General features: G+C 42.8%; 2 protein-coding genes across 3 annotated transcripts; both read left to right on the forward strand.

Annotated features, from left to right (window-relative positions):
• The first annotated feature begins 119 nt into the window (after positions 1 to 119).
• Positions 120 to 9,916, forward strand: fam193b (family with sequence similarity 193 member B). Of its 2 annotated transcripts, none has more exons than XM_076103056.1 (10): positions 120 to 462; positions 1,706 to 1,984; positions 2,643 to 2,829; positions 4,405 to 4,623; positions 6,495 to 6,906; positions 7,018 to 7,201; positions 7,340 to 7,573; positions 8,118 to 9,162; positions 9,274 to 9,349; positions 9,492 to 9,916. In XM_076103056.1, the coding sequence occupies exons 1-10, from the start codon at positions 304 to 306 to the stop codon at positions 9,586 to 9,588; spliced, it is 2,892 nt and encodes a 963-aa protein (XP_075959171.1). In that variant the 5' UTR covers positions 120 to 303; the 3' UTR covers positions 9,589 to 9,916. The 2 variants fall into 2 exon arrangements, with proteins under 2 accessions (XP_075959171.1, XP_075959170.1); XM_076103055.1 differs by having other exon boundaries at positions 123 to 462; positions 8,118 to 9,186.
• A 1,373-nt stretch (positions 9,917 to 11,289) lies between these two features.
• ddx41 (DEAD (Asp-Glu-Ala-Asp) box polypeptide 41) lies at positions 11,290 to 17,339 on the forward strand. The gene is made up of 17 exons (XM_076103057.1): positions 11,290 to 11,459; positions 13,060 to 13,155; positions 13,266 to 13,416; positions 13,519 to 13,593; positions 13,735 to 13,795; positions 13,882 to 14,018; positions 14,110 to 14,182; positions 14,276 to 14,429; positions 14,559 to 14,695; positions 14,965 to 15,127; positions 15,290 to 15,421; positions 15,536 to 15,607; positions 15,712 to 15,808; positions 16,136 to 16,285; positions 16,415 to 16,486; positions 16,648 to 16,758; positions 16,943 to 17,339. The coding sequence occupies exons 1-17, from the start codon at positions 11,433 to 11,435 to the stop codon at positions 17,077 to 17,079; spliced, it is 1,845 nt and encodes a 614-aa protein (XP_075959172.1). The 5' UTR covers positions 11,290 to 11,432; the 3' UTR covers positions 17,080 to 17,339.
• Positions 17,340 to 17,381: the final 42 nt, after the last annotated feature.

The raw sequence follows: 17,381 nt of genomic DNA on the forward strand, positions 1-17,381 counted from the left end.
TGTCTTTTCGTACGCTAAAGAAAAAAGTAGGAGGAGAGGGTTGCCCTTACTAAATATGGCGGCGTCTGGCTTCACTGCCCCAGTCTGGTTTCAGTTGTAGTCTACGAATGGGACTGAAGCCGCTTTGCCAGCAGTATCTTTAACCTATGAACTCCTGAGTGTGCCAGTACTCCGCCATATTGACTGTTGTCTTGACTGGAGGAGATAGAGAACATTTTGAGGTCCGAAAGAAACGAAAGTGTGCTCTACAAATCATCGAAACTGGTGCAAACTTGGCCAAAGCGTATTTTAACCACCACCGTAATGGCGAGGAAGAAAAGCAAGCAGCAAGGGGTCGCTCAGAAGGAGCTTGCGCCCGGACAGCAGACCGCACCGAAGAGCCCAGTCTCTCCCGGCGATGCAGCTGACGGTGGCGGCGGAGATGCTGGGCTGGATAGGTTGGCTACTACCAGGGCGAACCAGGTAGGTTAGCTAGCAGCGAGCCAATCGCTGCGTTTAAAACAAACCTAGCTAGCCTCTGAGCTAGCACCTCTCTGCTAATCCAAGCATCCTCCATTGTGCTTTTATTTTATGTGGCTACATCCTGCAGAGGTGAAGTTATATGCATCCGCTGGCTGGTTGAACGCTATTTCAATCTTTATGTAGTAGTCTTGGCTGTTGAGCGTGGTATGTAATTAAATAAATAACACGCTCAACTTAGCGAGCAGACTCGTCCCCAACAGGCAGTGTGGCTAGCATTGCAGCCCCTCTCCTCTGCCGGACAGGTGACATTGTGCCCTGGACGGGTCGTCCCATTTTCAGCGTTTACAATTGCCCATCCACCCAGCTAACCTTAGCCAGATGGCTAGCCGGGCTATCGTCTCCAGCTAGCGTGCTGCAAACGTGCTTACTGCCTATACTTGAACCCATCCACAGGAACCACTCAGCCAACAGTAGCTAAACAGCTGCTAGCTAGCTAATTAGCTTGTTAGCTGAAACGAGATAACGGGTAAATAATAAGGCTAGCTAACTCATAGACACGGGTTGGAGTTGTTTATTCGACTCTATTACACTGTTAATCTTCTTTGTGTTGCTGTACTGCACTATTCTATCGGAGTTTGACAGGAGCTAATGTTCAAAGTTTCAATGCGTGCAGTTATCAGCCAGTGTTGCCTAGCTAACGTTAGATAAGTCAGTAACGTTAGCTACTTAAGTTGAGGGTGAACGGTAACCTTTAAAAGAGAAGCTGGTGCGCTGCAGGCTGGACCGCTGTCACATCAGCGACCAGCTAACCTTACAACTGACCTCTGAGCTTCACTACTTGCTGCTTGGATTGAGTCAATACATTTAATACCACATGTGCAAGATGCCCGTCTAGACGAGTCTCATAACTACATATTACAATGTTATGGCAGAATTGTGTCGTGCATTTGCAAACTTTGAATAACCTGGTTATCTCTAAAAGGTAACACAGGGTATCACTTTATCATACAATTATGTGATATCTAGAAAATACTGGGAAATGTCTATGATACATAACTCTTTTAGAGAGGTGTTGATTCAACCGTTTAACTGGAGGGCGTTTTGTATCACAAATTGGCTGTGTGATTGCCCACTATGTTGAGTAGGCATTGTCAAATTTTTTCTGACCTATCGGACTCTATATTTTTCTAGTGTTTAACTGGTAACCACAGTCGACCTCTTCATCCTCTCTTTCTCCCCCTAGCCTATGCACACCTGCTGCCTCCTGTGCCACCGAGAGTTTAAGGACTGGGGAGCAGGATCGGTGAACGGACTCCCCGGTGGCCATGGGACCAAGCTGGCTGATGCTGTGCCCGCGCTCTCCCAGGCCTTATTGCGGGAGGCGCCAGGGCGTAAGCTTGCTGATGCAGTGCCCTCGCTGTCTCAGTCTCTGCTGGGAGAGGTGCCTCTGTGGATATGTCAGAGCTGCTGTAAGAGTGTGGAAGAGGAGGAGAGGCGGAGCACCCAGGAGCAACCCACGCCGGTAAATAAAAGGGGACTGATTTGGGTCGTATGTCTGGATCCTTTTCACAACTTCTTTTAACTTCTTTTTGGTTAAACTGTGTTGGTGTCTGTTGACTGAGGTAATCCCATCTTTATTCATCATACGAGGCATTGCATTTGCACGAGCTTACTCACTAAATATATCTGTCCAATGTTGGATTCAATAAGTTTAAACATGTAGTCTACTTTTTGCCTCTTCATAAGTAGCTTATTTTGTATGTGTCTCTCTGTGGCATATGTAGCAGCTATTACCTTTGCTGTCTCTTGGTTGCTTCTACATAAATGCTTTACATCAAATGCAAATTTTGAAGACTTCTCTATCATCACACTTAAGCTGAACTGCAGACGAACATGTTCAAGATGTTTTGTTGGTATTTTGCTCAAACTTGCAGACGTGCAAAAACAGAACAGATTGAGGAATTGTTTAACAGTCCCCTGCAGTGATTTATGTTTTTTTATTTTAATATTTGTTTTTTCTTTACCTGATATTTATTAATGTATTTAAAGAGTGTTTTGCTTGTCGCTCCCTTCAATGTATTACAAGCTAATATTGGTAGTTACTTGGTGCCAAATGTAAGCCGATGTATACAGCCCTGTGATTAACCATTTGTTGTTGTTTTTTTTTTTGTTTAATTCAGGTACCATTGTCACACTCTTCCTCCTGTAAGTCCCAGAGCTGTGGGAACGGTTACCCGGAGCAAAGTACTGTGGATTGGGACCCGAGTTCCTTCCTGTCAGCCCACAAACTGTCAGGTCTCTGGAACTCTGCCCACACCAACGGAGGGGAACACTGCAACCACAACACTTCTTCACACTCACAACAAGGTCTGTCATCCCAGCTCCAGAAAACATTTAATGACAATGACAGTAATTGCTGTAAACTCAAGTTTCAGTCATGTGAAATGGACACACGTTAGGTTAGAATCAGAGCTCTACGGGTGGCTTGTTTGCTGTCTTACTTAGCGATACTTGTGTGATACAATTTTGGCCACTCTGTTCAGGAGTTGGTCTATTACATCTTAGAAATACAAAGAGGCATCATGTAGAATCTGACAACGCTCTACTTCCTGAGGTCCTTAGAGAAAAATAGACTTTGAAATCAAGATGATTTAACTAAATCAGAGAGTGTGATTAGGACTAAAATAGCAAGAAGAACGCTGTGGATTTTGCACAAAAACATTGCTCATTTATTTCCCTTTTTAATTAATTTAATTCACATTGGAAAAACACCGACTGCTTTGCGTAGAAATGAAAGTGTTTGCATGCTGTGCTTTAATCAGAGTCAAATATCAGTGTCAGTGGAAAGGTCACAGCAAAGCAGAGGCAATTGTCTAAACTTGTATAGTTATTCTGGTAAAATGTTCCTGTATTGGATTCAGTTATTCCATCTTATCAATTCTGCCGAAGTCTTTAGAGCTACAAAAACTGCAGATCTAAGCATCTGTTGCATGCCTGAACTTGCAGCTTTCCAATATAATGACGACTCATAGGTGTGGTGAAAAATGATGATCTCTCACACACACACTGTGATTTTCTTGAAATATTCAGCTTTAATGTACAAAACTGCTAAAATGGAATTATAAAATTGTCTATTATTGATTTTCCAGGAAGTATTGTTGTCATAAAGAAAGATGGAAAAATGTGGAAATCCAAAATTGAGATGCATTGAGTTTCATTAAGAGGTTTTTCCATCCCATAGTAAGACTGCAGTTATTATCACTTTGTCATTTGACAGTTCAGTGGTTTAATAGGACTCTTATTACAAAGTAGCACTACCTAGCTGGAACATGTTCTCTCCATAACAGAGATGCATGATGTCCCGGGGCTGAGAAAGGCAGTTGTTTATAGAATGGGAAGCATGGCCTGTCAGTCAGCTGTGATCTTTGCTTTTTATCTGTTGTCTTCCTGATTCTTGGCTCCAATCAAAACACTTTGTAGAGGCTGTTTTTCTAGTTTAGCAAATACTCGAATGGGCCATGTTGTCAAATTGCATTTACACGAGAGTAGGTGAAAGTAAGCCGTACATGATTGCATTTGAAATGGTAGGTTTTGTTTTAATCACGTTTGTTGATGGTTGCTGGTGACCAATTATGTTTTTCAACTTGAATAATATCAAACAAATATTTGGTTGATGTTGTATGGGAACTGAGCTAACCTAATGTACTTGATAATATACCATCGTAAATGTTTAACCGGGTATAAATAGTATGTTTTAGTACTACTTCCTCATTTCTATTTGGTTAGCGTTAAGGGATTTTAACCTTCAGGGCTAAACGTTTCTTTCAATGCTGGTTTCTTTCTCGTGGCAGTAAGAAATTTGGCTTCATTGTAACCATTTTCGTATTGTCTTAAATCCTCATCACCACCATTTGAAATTCGTTGGACGTTTGTCCTCTCCAGGTATAACAGCTGGATCAGCCTGTCATGAGAAAAGAGGACTTCATGAAGCGCCTGGGAAATCTGCTAAAACGTCGGGGACAAAAGTCTGTCCCTACAGTCACCCGTCATCCCAAAATTCCAGCGGATCTTCTGCTGGGAACCCCCTGTCTACCTCAGCAGACCTTTGTAAGACCACTCCCAAGCACTTCAAGACCATGTGCCGTCGACCAACGCCACCAGGTAATATTTCCTGTGACTCTTAGGATTCAATAGTATTTCATGAAATCAGAACCCAGGATAGAATCCACCCATCAAACTGAATGTCTACAATCTCATATCGAATCTGCAGCGTCCAAACTATCGCACATAGAGACAGACGACCACGTGCACATTGACACCTGCGGGCAATTCAGAGTCCTCAGTCAAGAGTCCTCTGGACCACCCAAAGGACTCTTGACTGAGGACTCTGAATCCGGGCTCCTTTTGCTGTGAGGTGACGGTGCTAGCCAATACACCACCGGGCAGCCCCAAACACTTACTATACACCAGCGATTTAGTGGAAAACAAATCTTTAAAATGAACAGAAATTACAATTCAAGTCTAAATCTCCTGAATTAACCAACAAATTGGTCAAAACTTAAACAGGACTTAAAATTCTGCATGAAATGAGAACAAAACGTAAACATTAATCCCAATTAAGTCACAAACTAGTGAAAACAAACTTGATAAATACTAAACACAACTCCCTCAGCTGTGCGGTCTGTCAGTGTGCTCATCCATGACGTAGTACATGGATGAGGAAGAGGAGCAGAGAATGAGTAAGAAGACGAGCAGGATTATAAGACGTAAAAAAATAAGTGAATTGAATAAATCCGCCCCCTTGTGACCGATACCCGATCCAGCTACTTGAGTCAGTATCGGCCCGATATGGTTTTGGGATCAGTGCATACCTACGTCTAAGAGAATCGGGGCCTACTCGTTTGAGGTAGTATGTGTATATAGACGGGTAATAAGACCAGGGGTCTCATTTATAACCGCTGCGTATGCACAAAACCGGGTCTGAAAGAGGCGAACGCCACTTCCCACGCAAACGTTGTAATCTATAAAAACAAACTTGACGGGAGAATGTGCGCACCTGTACGTAAACTCTGAGCCACGCGTACGTATGTTTTGTGTTTTGGAGACAGGGGAAAGATGGTGAATTGAAGCCAGACTAATAATAAAATGTTAGAGGCATCATTACAGATATAATGATGCCTCTAACATTTAATTTCACTTCATATCACACGTTACTTTGCACTTCTGCATTCTCTTTATCATTAACAGTCAAACCAGCAGTGTTATTTGTGCTTGTACTAGTGAGCCATAACTAGAAGCACATTTCAATTATAAAAGATATCAACCAACTCAAACCTCAAATCAAATTTCGCTTAATATTTTATCAGCGGTGTCTGCACCCTGGAGCGCAGAGGAGAGAACAAGCTACCGACACTCGTGGTCAGCTGTGCAGCAGCTGATGAAATTATCGTCAGCTATAAGATGGCGTTCAAGAACTGCAGAACAGAGCGATAATCTTCTAATAATGTGCAGATATCACCAAGTACAATCTTAGTTTTCATTAAGTGTTTCTAAGTACAAATCGCTGCAGTGAACACAACTTTATTTATTCAGCACACAGTACACAGACAAACTGTAAACAGCTCTGTGATGAGAGTATCAGAGCTCACTGGAGAAGAGTCACCGCAGTGATGTCACTCACCTTCTCCAGTCACCTCACCTGGCAAATCGTCACCACCTGCACATTAGGATCGTGTGACACTTGTGATGTGTTGTGTTGCACGATAGAGACTCTGGCACTGTTACGACTACGTAAATGGAAGAAGTAGGAGGGAAGAAGTGTCCTTCCTCTCGGTAGTCTCCGTAGTTCACTTTAAAGGCTCACCGATCAGGAGCTCAGTTTGTGAGGCTGGACCAGCTGCGCACATATACATGTTGATTTGAGATTTATAAAAACGCACAGTTTTATAAATGAAACCCCTGAACACAAACTGAAGCACGACGTAAAAAGATGTGATTTTAATTCCTTATTTTCATGTTGTCCAATCATCCAGGTGAAGCCTTTCACCCCAGTGACCACCATCAACACACAGACTTGTCGGTACCCCCCAACAGTCCCACTGGCCTGTCTTCCCAGCATTCCTCCCTCCTGCCCCCAAAGCTGAACTCTGGGCAGCACGGCCACGTAACGTCCTCGTCCGGCACCGGGGTGGCAGCCCACGCTCCCTTCTCTCCGCTGGTACCAAACCTCCACAGCCCCACCGCCAAACTCAACTCTTCCAGTCCAGACAGCCCAACATCTGTCCATAAGCCCAGCCCGTGCAAAAACTCCCACATTCCTGCCGTGAACACGCAACACAGCAAACTGGGCACGTCTATCATGGGCTGTAACCACCCGTGTAATGGACACAGTGCAGGGACGGTGGCCACTTCAAATGTGGGCCACCTGACAGCTGGGGCCTGCAGGTTAGTGTCCCTCTGTCAACATTGCTTTGCTGTAGGATGGAATTGCTTCTGTAGCTGTATTGATTTGAAATACGAATGCCTTCTGAGGGTCATTGTCACTTGTTTTTATAGGGACCAAGCATGTAAGGGGCACAAAATGACGAATGGGACGTTGTGCCACCCTTCGTCTGAGCTGGAGGAGGGGGAGGATGAAGACAGCAGCTCTGAGAGGAGCTCCTGTGCCTCCTCTTCCACCAACCAGAAGGACGGGAAGTACTGCGACTGCTGCTACTGCGAGTTCTTTGGACACAATGCGGTACTTTGAAACTTTTTGTTGCCCTCCTCTTTTTCAGTAGTACTTAATAGTTCCCTTTGCTATTAGATACTTCTTAAACGTTTAATGAAAAGCTAACATAAAAAATATTCTGTTGTGTATTTTTTTCCTTGGTCACAGCCTCCAGCTGCACCAACCAGCCGAAACTACGCTGAGATCCGAGAGAAGCTCCGCTCCCGTCTGACCCGGCGTAAAGAGGAGCTCCCTCAGCGTCAGGATTCAGAACTGACCGTGACCGGTGCCATCGACAACCGGGACGTAGATGAGCTGCTGGACTTTATTAACAGTTCTGAGCCCAAACCTGTCAACAGTGCCAAGGCGGCCAAAAGGGCCCGACACAAACAAAAAAAGAAGGTGCGGTAACTTTTCAAATGCTTGAATGATTTGGGAGTTTTTTTTTCATTTTAATTTGAATATTTATCATCTAATGTATAGGGACGGGTATTGTATTAAACATGTTTATACTATCACCCATACAACTTTATTAAATATGTCATTTAATTGACATGTATTCTTCAAAAACCCTTTTTTTTTTTTCATTGAACAAAAGAAGCCATAATAACCTCTACAAGAACTTTAAGATTGTAAAATTGCCAGGATTTAGATTTACACTCATAATCCCTTTGATTTCAGTCCGAGCAGCTGTAGGACACATTTGGTTTGCATTAGCATTAACTGAAAGGTCCAGTGCATTTTGAGCGATCTCTTGGCAGAAGTAGAATATAGTATTCATCGTTACAATGTTTTTATTCGTGTATAATCACCTGAAACTGTTTTCGTTAGTTTAGAATGAGCCGTTCATATCTACATCTACAGTCCGCCTCCTGGAGCTGTGGACGTTTTCATTCGTGGTGCATATATTTGCGTGTCTCTCAAGCCTGTACCATTTCTGTTTCAGGAAAAGGCTCAGCAGGGCATGGGTGCTGCAGGCAGTGACCCCCACTCCAATCCATGCGAGCCCGTCGACGACGACGAGCCCCTCCCTGACGGTTCAGAAGCCAGTCGGTTGCTTGATTGGCCCCAGCTGGAGCTCGAGCGTGTCAACAGTTTCCTTACCAGTCGGCTCGAAGAGATTAAGAACACCATAAAAGACTCAATCCGGGCCTCGTTTAGCATGTACGACCTCAATCTGGATGTTAATGACTTCCCAAAGAAGGCGGCCACGTTGGAGGGCAACCATTTACTGTCGCATCTCAATGGTTCCTCTGACCTGCAGCAGATAGACCTCGACTTGGCCCCTCTTTCACTGGGAACCTTTAAGAGCCACCTGGACCTGGTTAATGGATGGGAGGACACAACCACAGTCTCCTCCCCTAACACCCCCAGCACCACCACCACTTCCACGGCATCAGGGGTCCCTGCTGGACCCAAGGACATTCAGCGGTTGCACACTACCCCCAGTCTCTCAAAGCTCATAAGGGTTCGGTCCCCAGAAAGATGCACTTCCACTGGATCTGACGGTTCGCCACAGGTGCCAGCTCAAGCTACAGCTAAGTCAAACGAGGATGCCCCCGATCCCAGGAACTCAACAGCTGGGAACGGTGGTGCAAAGACAAAGAAGAATAAAAAGCAGCAGCAAAGACAGGAGCAATCCGTGTCGGAGCAAAATTCCAACAAACACACCAAAGCTGCCTCCGGGAATGACGCGCAGAAAAGCAACGAGTGTAAAGAAACGTCTTCTAACGGCTCAAAAGCTGGGAACAAACAGCCCCAGCACTCTGCAGACAACCAGAGAAATGGGCCCAAGAAAGCTGAGGAGGGCAGATTTTCTAAACATGCGGCAAACGGTGGCCTCTCGAATGCACAACGGGGGAAAGGTGACACAGAAACAAGAGGAGGTCGATCCGAGCAGGATTCAGAAAGCAAAGCTCATCCCACCGTTCCAGCAAATGGGCAGCAACAGCAGCAAGCCAGGGGGAAAAATAAGAAGAACAAGAACAAGGGTGAAAAATCTGGCGGTGCTATCGGTACAATAAACTATCTTCAACGTGCAAAAATTCAATTGTTTCCTAACTTTTAATGTGTAACTAATGTTCAATCTTTGTTATTCCTAGATGATGTATTTCTCCCGAAAGATGTCGATCCAAAAGAAATGGATGAGAGTGATCGGGAAGTGGAATACTTCAAAAGGTAGGTTTATCATGGCAGTGTTTAAAAACACTTTGAGCTAAAACTGTTGTATTGCTTACAATTGACGCATCAATAAAACTGTGCATTCCTCCTCTCTTGTTTTTTTTTTTTTTTTTTTTTTGTCCGTCCTTGTCCCCTCTAGGTTTTGCCTTGATTCTGCAAAACAAACTCGCCAGAAGGTAGCAGTGAATTGGTCCAACTTCAGCCTCAAAAAGGTTTCTTCCAATGCAGCTCAATAACTTGGACGAGTGCCAGAAAAACAACTTCACACCACAAACTCTTTCAGTAGAGCCCCGTTTGGCCTGAGGCCTTCTCTCATTCCTTCTCTTCCTTACTAAGCCAAGGGACCCTGGTTCAAAAATCATACTTTCCATTCAGAGGACTGAAACATAACTTGTGGCTGACAAGCCAGGGATCATTCCCAAGGCCAACTGTACCCTTTGCTATGTTCACTAAATGAGAGATGCAAAAATGGAAAAAAAGTCTGTTGAATCCACTGCATCCATGTGCTTACGTATGTAGTATGTAAACAATTACCTTAAATGAAATAAATGTTTTTATCACAAATCTGAGACATTTTAACGTTGTTAAACTTCTGAATTCCAATCAGTTTAATTTGGTGCTCATCACGCATTACATTCAGTATCGCTAGTTTCAGGCTCAACACACCAATCGCAGCAGACACTAGAGACCGTTTGTCAAAAAGCAATAGGGACAGCGGAGGCAACAACTGCATTGATTTCACTCAAGAACAGACTGCAGTGCGTTCAGCGGTCTCTCAGTATTTAATTATGATCATCAAACGATTTAGTAATCAGTTGTCCAAAAATGAAATGATAAACAATTGGTTACCCACCTGCTACACTGCTGTTGTTTTGTATGAAATTAATGTTTTTTTTAAAAACCAACATGAATGTTTGACAGTGCAGTACACCAACAACGCTAATATTAATTTCAAAATGCTGTCTCGCAGGATGCATCTTAAAAACTATAAATCTATTGAAGTACCAATGCAAATACGCATGATGTGTCCAACAGACGCATCTAAATACTGTCTCCCAGTTCTGTATTGGGTGAATTTAAATGTGTCTGTTGCTTCGCTGTCGATCCTCCCTTGGTGTTAATCTTGAACAATTATATCTTTTTTTTTTTTTTTTTTTTTTTTTATAGTGATATCCAGTATACACTTTGCCATCTGTAGAACGAAGTAATTTAGCCCGGTTTTCTCACTCCTAACTGTTCTATTAACCTCTATATCCCAGCAGTGACAGGTACACCAGTGTGCAACGTTGGAACCATCACACGTTGTTTGGCACAGTTCATTTCAATGCTTGTACATATTGAGTGATTATTTAGGGCCCTTTTGAGCCTTTTCATGCGTTTCTCGGGGTTGTGTGTGAGATATATTTTCAACCATACTACTCTTTTTCCTGTACTGTGACCTTGGTGGCACCCTGTACCTCAGCTAGCCTATCGAAGTCTTGATGATCTTTTGATGGGAAATATCACTGAAGACTTGATACCTTTGGGACAAGGGCCTTGGGATTTACACCAGTAACCATGTGTTTAGCTGATGGCTTTCATTGAGGTGGATCATGTCTTTCCTGAACCTGTGCTGAGATGTTGTTCTGATGCTTTTCAGGTTATATTCAATTAGAGAAGATTATCTTAATGTTTCGAATGTAGATTTATACTATATCAATAATAGCCAAGTGTATGTTGGCTTGTTTCTTTTCTTCTTTTTTTTTTAATTCACTTTTTATACTGTGAAAAATCTTTCGTTCCGAAAGATTAAAAACAATACCGTTCTGACAAAAATAAAGTGTGGTGTTTGCTTTCTAAGATTATCTTTTGGTTTGGTTTTCCATGCACGAGCTGCCTCTCCAGCACCAGGCGGAGTCGCTTAGAAATCTTTGGCTGCCGCATCCCGTACGGTTTGACCCTTCCAGCGTTCCGTACAGTATCGAGGCTTCGTGTGTTGTGTAAACATGTGGATTAGGTATATTTATTGAATTCTGTGAGTATTTGGTCAACAGCTCCGTGGCTTTAGTACATAGAGGACGTTACTGTATTCATAAATAAAATGGAGAACGAACATGGACCCAAAAAGGTAAGTTAAGCGTAAGCTATCAATGACGTTATGATGTTACACTAGCTAGCTAGCTAGCTAGCCCTGGCTAAAGTTAGCTTGCTAGCAAAGTGTCCTAGCTTAGTGTCCTGTGCTCTGCTTACGTACACAAATGTTATCGATGACGTATTTAAAGTCGTTGGAACAGGTCAACGAAAAGTGTTAAACTAAAATGTATGAATAAGATGGGACTTTCAATCAGATTTTGTATGAATGTAAACCGCGTTCGTTAAAACTCAACGACCAACTAACGTTAGGCACACTTCAGTGCCACAACGTTCATGGTCAACACGTAATGGTGACGTTTATATTATCCTAAAAGTCAGCTTTGAATATAACTACTTGCATTTGCAGTCTTTTCATGATATGACTGTTCACATAATAATGTTGAGCAGTAAACGGAAGGACAGAGCAGAAGTGAGGGCAAATAAATAATATTATACTTAACTGGGCCATCACGTGACATCTATGCTTTTAGTGAATTCAGATGAACTAGTTAAAATGACCAAGTTAAAAAAAAACACCTGTCAAATACAGCATCCTCCTCTTAAGTTTATTTTGAGAAACCTTAGGATCAAACAATGTTGAAGTGAATTTCATACATCTAACACTATCCCGGTCTGAGAAAGGAGGTGGATGCAGATAGTAAAACATACCTCTGCCTGTAATGCATCCACATTGTAACTTTATCAATAGAGATCAGCGCAGTTATCAGCGCATACTTTGGGTCATTTGACACAACAGCCCTAATCAAGGAAACTGTGCAAATGTCAGACCAATCATAGGTCTATCAAGGAGATTCTACTTCTACTGAGTATAATACAACATTGATGAACCCCACAAAGAAGATGATATCGTATTTAAACAGCACTTTCCCGTAGAAATCATTACAAAGTAGTTTTTGTTTGTTTGCACACTCCCTCGAGGTGCATGCCATTCTCAGCGGGCAGGTACAACCCAAACCAGGTTAAAGAAAGGCCTTCACGTGGTGTGTGGCACTGTCCTGTCATAAATATACAGCTAGGTCACTGAGTCCTTTTAATAAGAGTTTAATACTTAATCACAGGATATTGAAACGCAAAAGAGATGTGTTGCTTCCATTGCCAAAGCTTTGATAAAACCAATCTTAAAATGAGAGCTAATCAAAGTACAGATGTCAGAAAGGATGTAGGTGTGTCCCTTAATTAAGCTGATTGAAACGTTTACGATTAGGCAACCACCTGCAGAAGTGTATATAAAACAAATTCATATAATATAATGGCATGAGCTTAAATGTGTTTGTTTGAACATCTAATATTATCTGTGTCAAAATCCTATTGCCATACTGTGCATCTATGTGGCACATGCCAGCATATATGACTGTGCTGTATACAGATCGATCACATCCAAATAATATGTAAGAATGAAAATGCATTGTGGTAATCTCTAGTACCATTACATGTATGATCTGCGTATATATAAAAAATGTACCAGCCGCTTTGCATGCCTTGGAAGGACTTTCACTGGATGTGTTTTAAGGCTGATGTGGCTGAATGCTGAGCTCTAACCCAGAGATGATACTACTGATACTGTGTTTGTTCAGAGATCCCACGGGGAGGACGACAGGTCCGGCTCAGAAAGATCAGAGGACGACGATTATGTTCCGTATGTTCCCGTCAAAATAAGGAAACACCAAATGGTAAGTTATCATTGCTATAAAAGGTTTATCATTATTTAAAACATAATTGTATTTAGACTTTCCTTATGTATATCAACATCTCATCCTGTTGCCACATATGTACCCGACAGCTACAGAAGATGTTACGTCTGCGAGGAAAGGCAGTGGACGAGGACCAGAACGGCAGCGGGGAGGAGCAGAGGGACGAGGATGACGGTCTTGGTCCACGCTCCACTGTCAGCCTTCTCGACCAGCATCAGCACCTCAAGGAAAAAGCAGAAGGTATACGACCCACTCTGGATTATGATGATTGTTGTTGTTGTCATCATGCTGCTCATTCAATGTCTGTGAGTTCTCACCTGCTGTATGTTTGTGCGTCTGCAGCCCGTAAGGAGTCAGCGAAGGAGAAGCAGCTGAAAGAGGAAGAGAAGATTCTTGAGAGCGTCGCAGAGGGAAGAGGTAAAATTATAAGGCTGTGAAGTTCAAATGTTTCATTATTAATCAGATTTACTTTGATGAACTTACAGACGTTAAAGCGGTTTCATCAAAAATACTCTAAAGTTGAAAACTAATTCTTTAATTAAATCTCCCCCCTTTTAGCTCTGATGTCTGTGAAGGAAATGGCCAAAGGTATCATATATGACGATCCCATTAAAACAAGGTATGTTCTTGAACAGTGAATTCTACAAAGTAACATTGTTTGTTGAGTTTTTTTTATTTTATATTTAACGTAAATGTTCTTTATAGCTGGAAGGCACCACGCTACATCCTGAACATGCCAAACACCCGACATGAGCGCGTCAGGAAGAAGTTTCACATCCTGGTTGATGGAGACGGCATCCCTCCTCCGATCAAAAGTTTCAGGGAGATGAAGCTTCCACCAGGTTATAACGCGCTCCCTCTCCCACACATGAAATCACATTGTCTTTTCTATGCGAGAGCCTTTAGCAACAGATCTGTTTTCTGTTTTTGCAGCATTTCTAAAAGGTTTGAAAAAGAAGGGGATTGTGCATCCGACGCCAATTCAAATTCAAGGAATTCCTACAGTGTAAGTACAGGAAATGCTCATATACTATACAAAATGTGTAGCGTATGTTAAGTGCGTGTAAACTGTGCGTGAACTGACGGGGTTTGTCTGTAGTCTGTCAGGTCGAGACATGATCGGCATAGCCTTCACTGGTTCTGGAAAGACGTTGGTCTTCACTCTGCCCATCATCATGTTTTCCCTGGAACAGGAGAAGAAGCTGCCTTTCTTCCAGAGAGAGGGACCGTATGGACTCATCATCTGTCCCTCAGTAAGACTCACAAGACAAACAGCTTGAAATGCCTTAAGACAGATGGCATTTACTGTGAGCAACATTTTTTATTTATTTTTTTTGCAACTAAGCATGTCTGATTTTAATACCCTTCCCCGAACACTCCAGCGAGAGTTGGCGAGGCAGACTCACGGCATCATTGAGTACTACTGCAAGCTGCTGGAGGAGGAAGGCACTCCTCAGCTACGCACCGCCCTCTGCATCGGAGGAATGTCTGTCAAGGACCAGATGGAGGTCGTTAAACAGTAAGTCAGAGTGACGCTTCTGTCTTCTCTCCAGAATTTCACTTCGAACTAATGTCGAGCATATGAATGCGTGATTCATCTACATTCAATCATTCAGAAAGGAACAAAGTAGGCAAACATTCCAGACATAATGCATTACAGAAATAATTCATAGCAGTTAACATGACCATCTCAGGACCTATGCACAAATAACACTGCATTTTAGAGATAGCAATAAGTTCTGCTTGAGTTCATTTTCCACCTGAATGCGTGTCGTCTCTTGGTTGTAGTGGTGTCCACATGATGGTGGCTACCCCTGGCAGACTGATGGACTTGCTGCAGAAGAAGATGGTGAGTCTGGACATCTGCCGCTACTTGGCTCTGGATGAGGCTGATAGGATGATCGACATGGGCTTTGAGGAAGACATCAGAACCATCTTCTCCTATTTCAAGGTGAGGTCCTTCTCTGCAGCAATGGATGCCAAAATCATCCTGGTTGTTAAAGCACTGGCAGGGGTGTTTTTCATACGAAAATCTTGCCTTGAAAACTAAGCCTTGACTTTGTGAGGCTGCCAGACATCAAAAGTCCTGTAATGTTGTTATTTCTTTATCTAGGGACAAAGGCAAACCCTGCTTTATAGCGCCACTATGCCTAAGAAGATCCAGAACTTTGCCAAGAGTGCGCTGGTCAAACCCATCACCATCAACGTGGGCAGGGCCGGAGCTGCCAGCTTGGATGTCATCCAGGTATGTTCATTTGTCACCGTTTTTCTGTTTAAGTCAGGGGAATTCAATTTATAAACCCACTGGTATAAAAAATGTGTGAACTTAATAATAAATGCTTTGTTTGTGTGTGTGCAGGAAGTGGAATATGTCAAAGAGGAGGCCAAGATGGTGTACCTGCTGGAGTGTCTCCAGAAAACACCACCTCCTGTCAGTACTTCCACATGTTATGACATTGACATGTGCCAAAAATCCATAAATCCACAACTCAATCATGTCAAATTTGACAAAATGTTGTCTGTTCACATCAACAGGTGCTGATATTTGCTGAGAAGAAGGCCGATGTAGACGCCATCCATGAGTATCTGCTGCTGAAAGGAGTAGAGGCGGTGGCCATCCATGGAGGAAAAGGTACGCCTAAAAACACACCGCAGTGCGTACACAGTGCCTGCAGATGAATAGGGTATGTGGAGGAACCAAGCGTCACGTTTCAGGGAGCTTACATGTAAACGGCCTTAAACATTAACTGTCTTGTAGTTGCTCGTCATTACCACCAGATGCCATCCTGCTGACAAATGTCACCATTTCTGGTTAAAAGTTTCATCAACGCCTCCAAGGCGTAGAAAGTATTGCAGACACTTCTGTCTCGTTTTCCATTTGTCACCGTCTTGCAAGATACGGTTTATGCAATATTTGTTGATTTCTTTTCTTTTGTGTGTGTGTGTGTGTGTGTTTCAGATCAGGAGGAAAGAACAAAAGCAATAGAGGCATTTAAAGAAGGAAAAAAAGATGTCTTGGTGGCCACAGATGTTGCTTCCAAGGGTCTGGATTTCCCAGCTATACAGCATGTAGTGAATTATGACATGCCTGAGGAGATAGAGAACTATGGTAAGAGGAAACGTATACTCACACACATATATATATATATACACACACACACACACAGGTATACAGCTTGGCCTTCTCAAAAGTGATACATTATATAATCATCAGTTCTCCTTTGATTGTTCGTTTCAGTCCATAGAATTGGAAGAACTGGACGATCGGGCAAGACCGGTATTGCCACAACGTTCATCAATAAAGGCTGTGGTAAGGACAATACCAGTCAAGACAAAAATCATTAAAATCTAGTTCATTTCTGTGTATTATTAGTATTGATTCTCAGAATATTGGTGATGTATTATAGAGAACTGTGGTCAGTTCTAGTCCGTGTTAATTGCAGTAAGCTAACAGTATGTCTCTCCCCATAGATGAGTCAGTGTTGATGGACCTTAAAGCTCTGCTAGTTGAGGCCAAGCAGAAGGTTCCTCCGGTCCTCCAGGTGCTCCAGACAGGAGACGAGACCATGCTGGACATCGGAGGTGAGTCGTTCACACCACATCTAGTTCACATCTCTTTCTCTAGCCCTACACGCCCTCTATATGGGTTACTCTATAACTGCTTTGTGTTGTCCTTCTCAACGTTCCCTCTGATCATCTCAAATCCACATGAGCGTGGAGTGTTTGCAAACCCTTTCTGACGTACCCGATTCTCGTGTTTTCACAGGAGAGAGGGGCTGCACATTCTGCGGAGGTCTGGGTCATCGTATTACAGACTGTCCGAAGTTGGAGGCCATGCAGACCAAGCAGGTCACCAACATCGGGCGAAAAGACTACCTGGCTCATAGCTCAATGGACTTCTAAGAGTTTTGTTTCTTTTTAATCAGAGAAAAGAGTCGCACGGAACTGAGAAACCTTTCTGAGGAAATGGTACAGCTGTGTGTTGTATCACTGAGTAAAGGAAGTGTATTTTTTTATCCTCACCTGACATAGTCTGCAGGTCCGTCAGATGAATTTTCTTGTTACCTTTTTTTTTTTTTTTGCCGGAAATCTGTCATACTTGTTGATGCGTAGCCGTTGTTATTTTTGATATTCCAATTGTAAATAAAACCACTTTATCTGTTGATGATCTTTGACGTTTCTATCTGGAATAAATATAAAGGTGT

The sequence above is a fragment of the Anarhichas minor genome, unplaced genomic scaffold, assembly GCF_050575085.1.
Source record: "Anarhichas minor isolate MPS153535 unplaced genomic scaffold, ASM5057508v1 ptg000028l, whole genome shotgun sequence".
In the NCBI taxonomy this organism is placed as follows: Eukaryota; Metazoa; Chordata; class Actinopteri; order Perciformes; family Anarhichadidae; genus Anarhichas; species Anarhichas minor.

Excerpts from the sequence above, each read along its gene's own strand:
- fam193b (XM_076103055.1), top strand. The coding sequence starts at position 304 with ATGGCGAGGAAGAAAAGCAAGCAGCAAGGGGTCGCTCAGAAGGAGCTT. Across the intron at positions 2,830-4,404 it reads TTCTTCACACTCACAACAAG|GTATAACAGCTGGATCAGCC; the intron begins GTCTGTCATCCC and ends TGTCCTCTCCAG. Across the intron at positions 9,187-9,273 it reads AAAATCTGGCGGTGCTATCG|ATGATGTATTTCTCCCGAAA; the intron begins GTACAATAAACT and ends TGTTATTCCTAG.
- ddx41 (XM_076103057.1), top strand. The coding sequence starts at position 11,433 with ATGGAGAACGAACATGGACCCAAAAAG. Across the intron at positions 14,019-14,109 it reads GGAGATGAAGCTTCCACCAG|CATTTCTAAAAGGTTTGAAA; the intron begins GTTATAACGCGC and ends CTGTTTTTGCAG. Across the intron at positions 14,430-14,558 it reads GACTCATCATCTGTCCCTCA|CGAGAGTTGGCGAGGCAGAC; the intron begins GTAAGACTCACA and ends CGAACACTCCAG.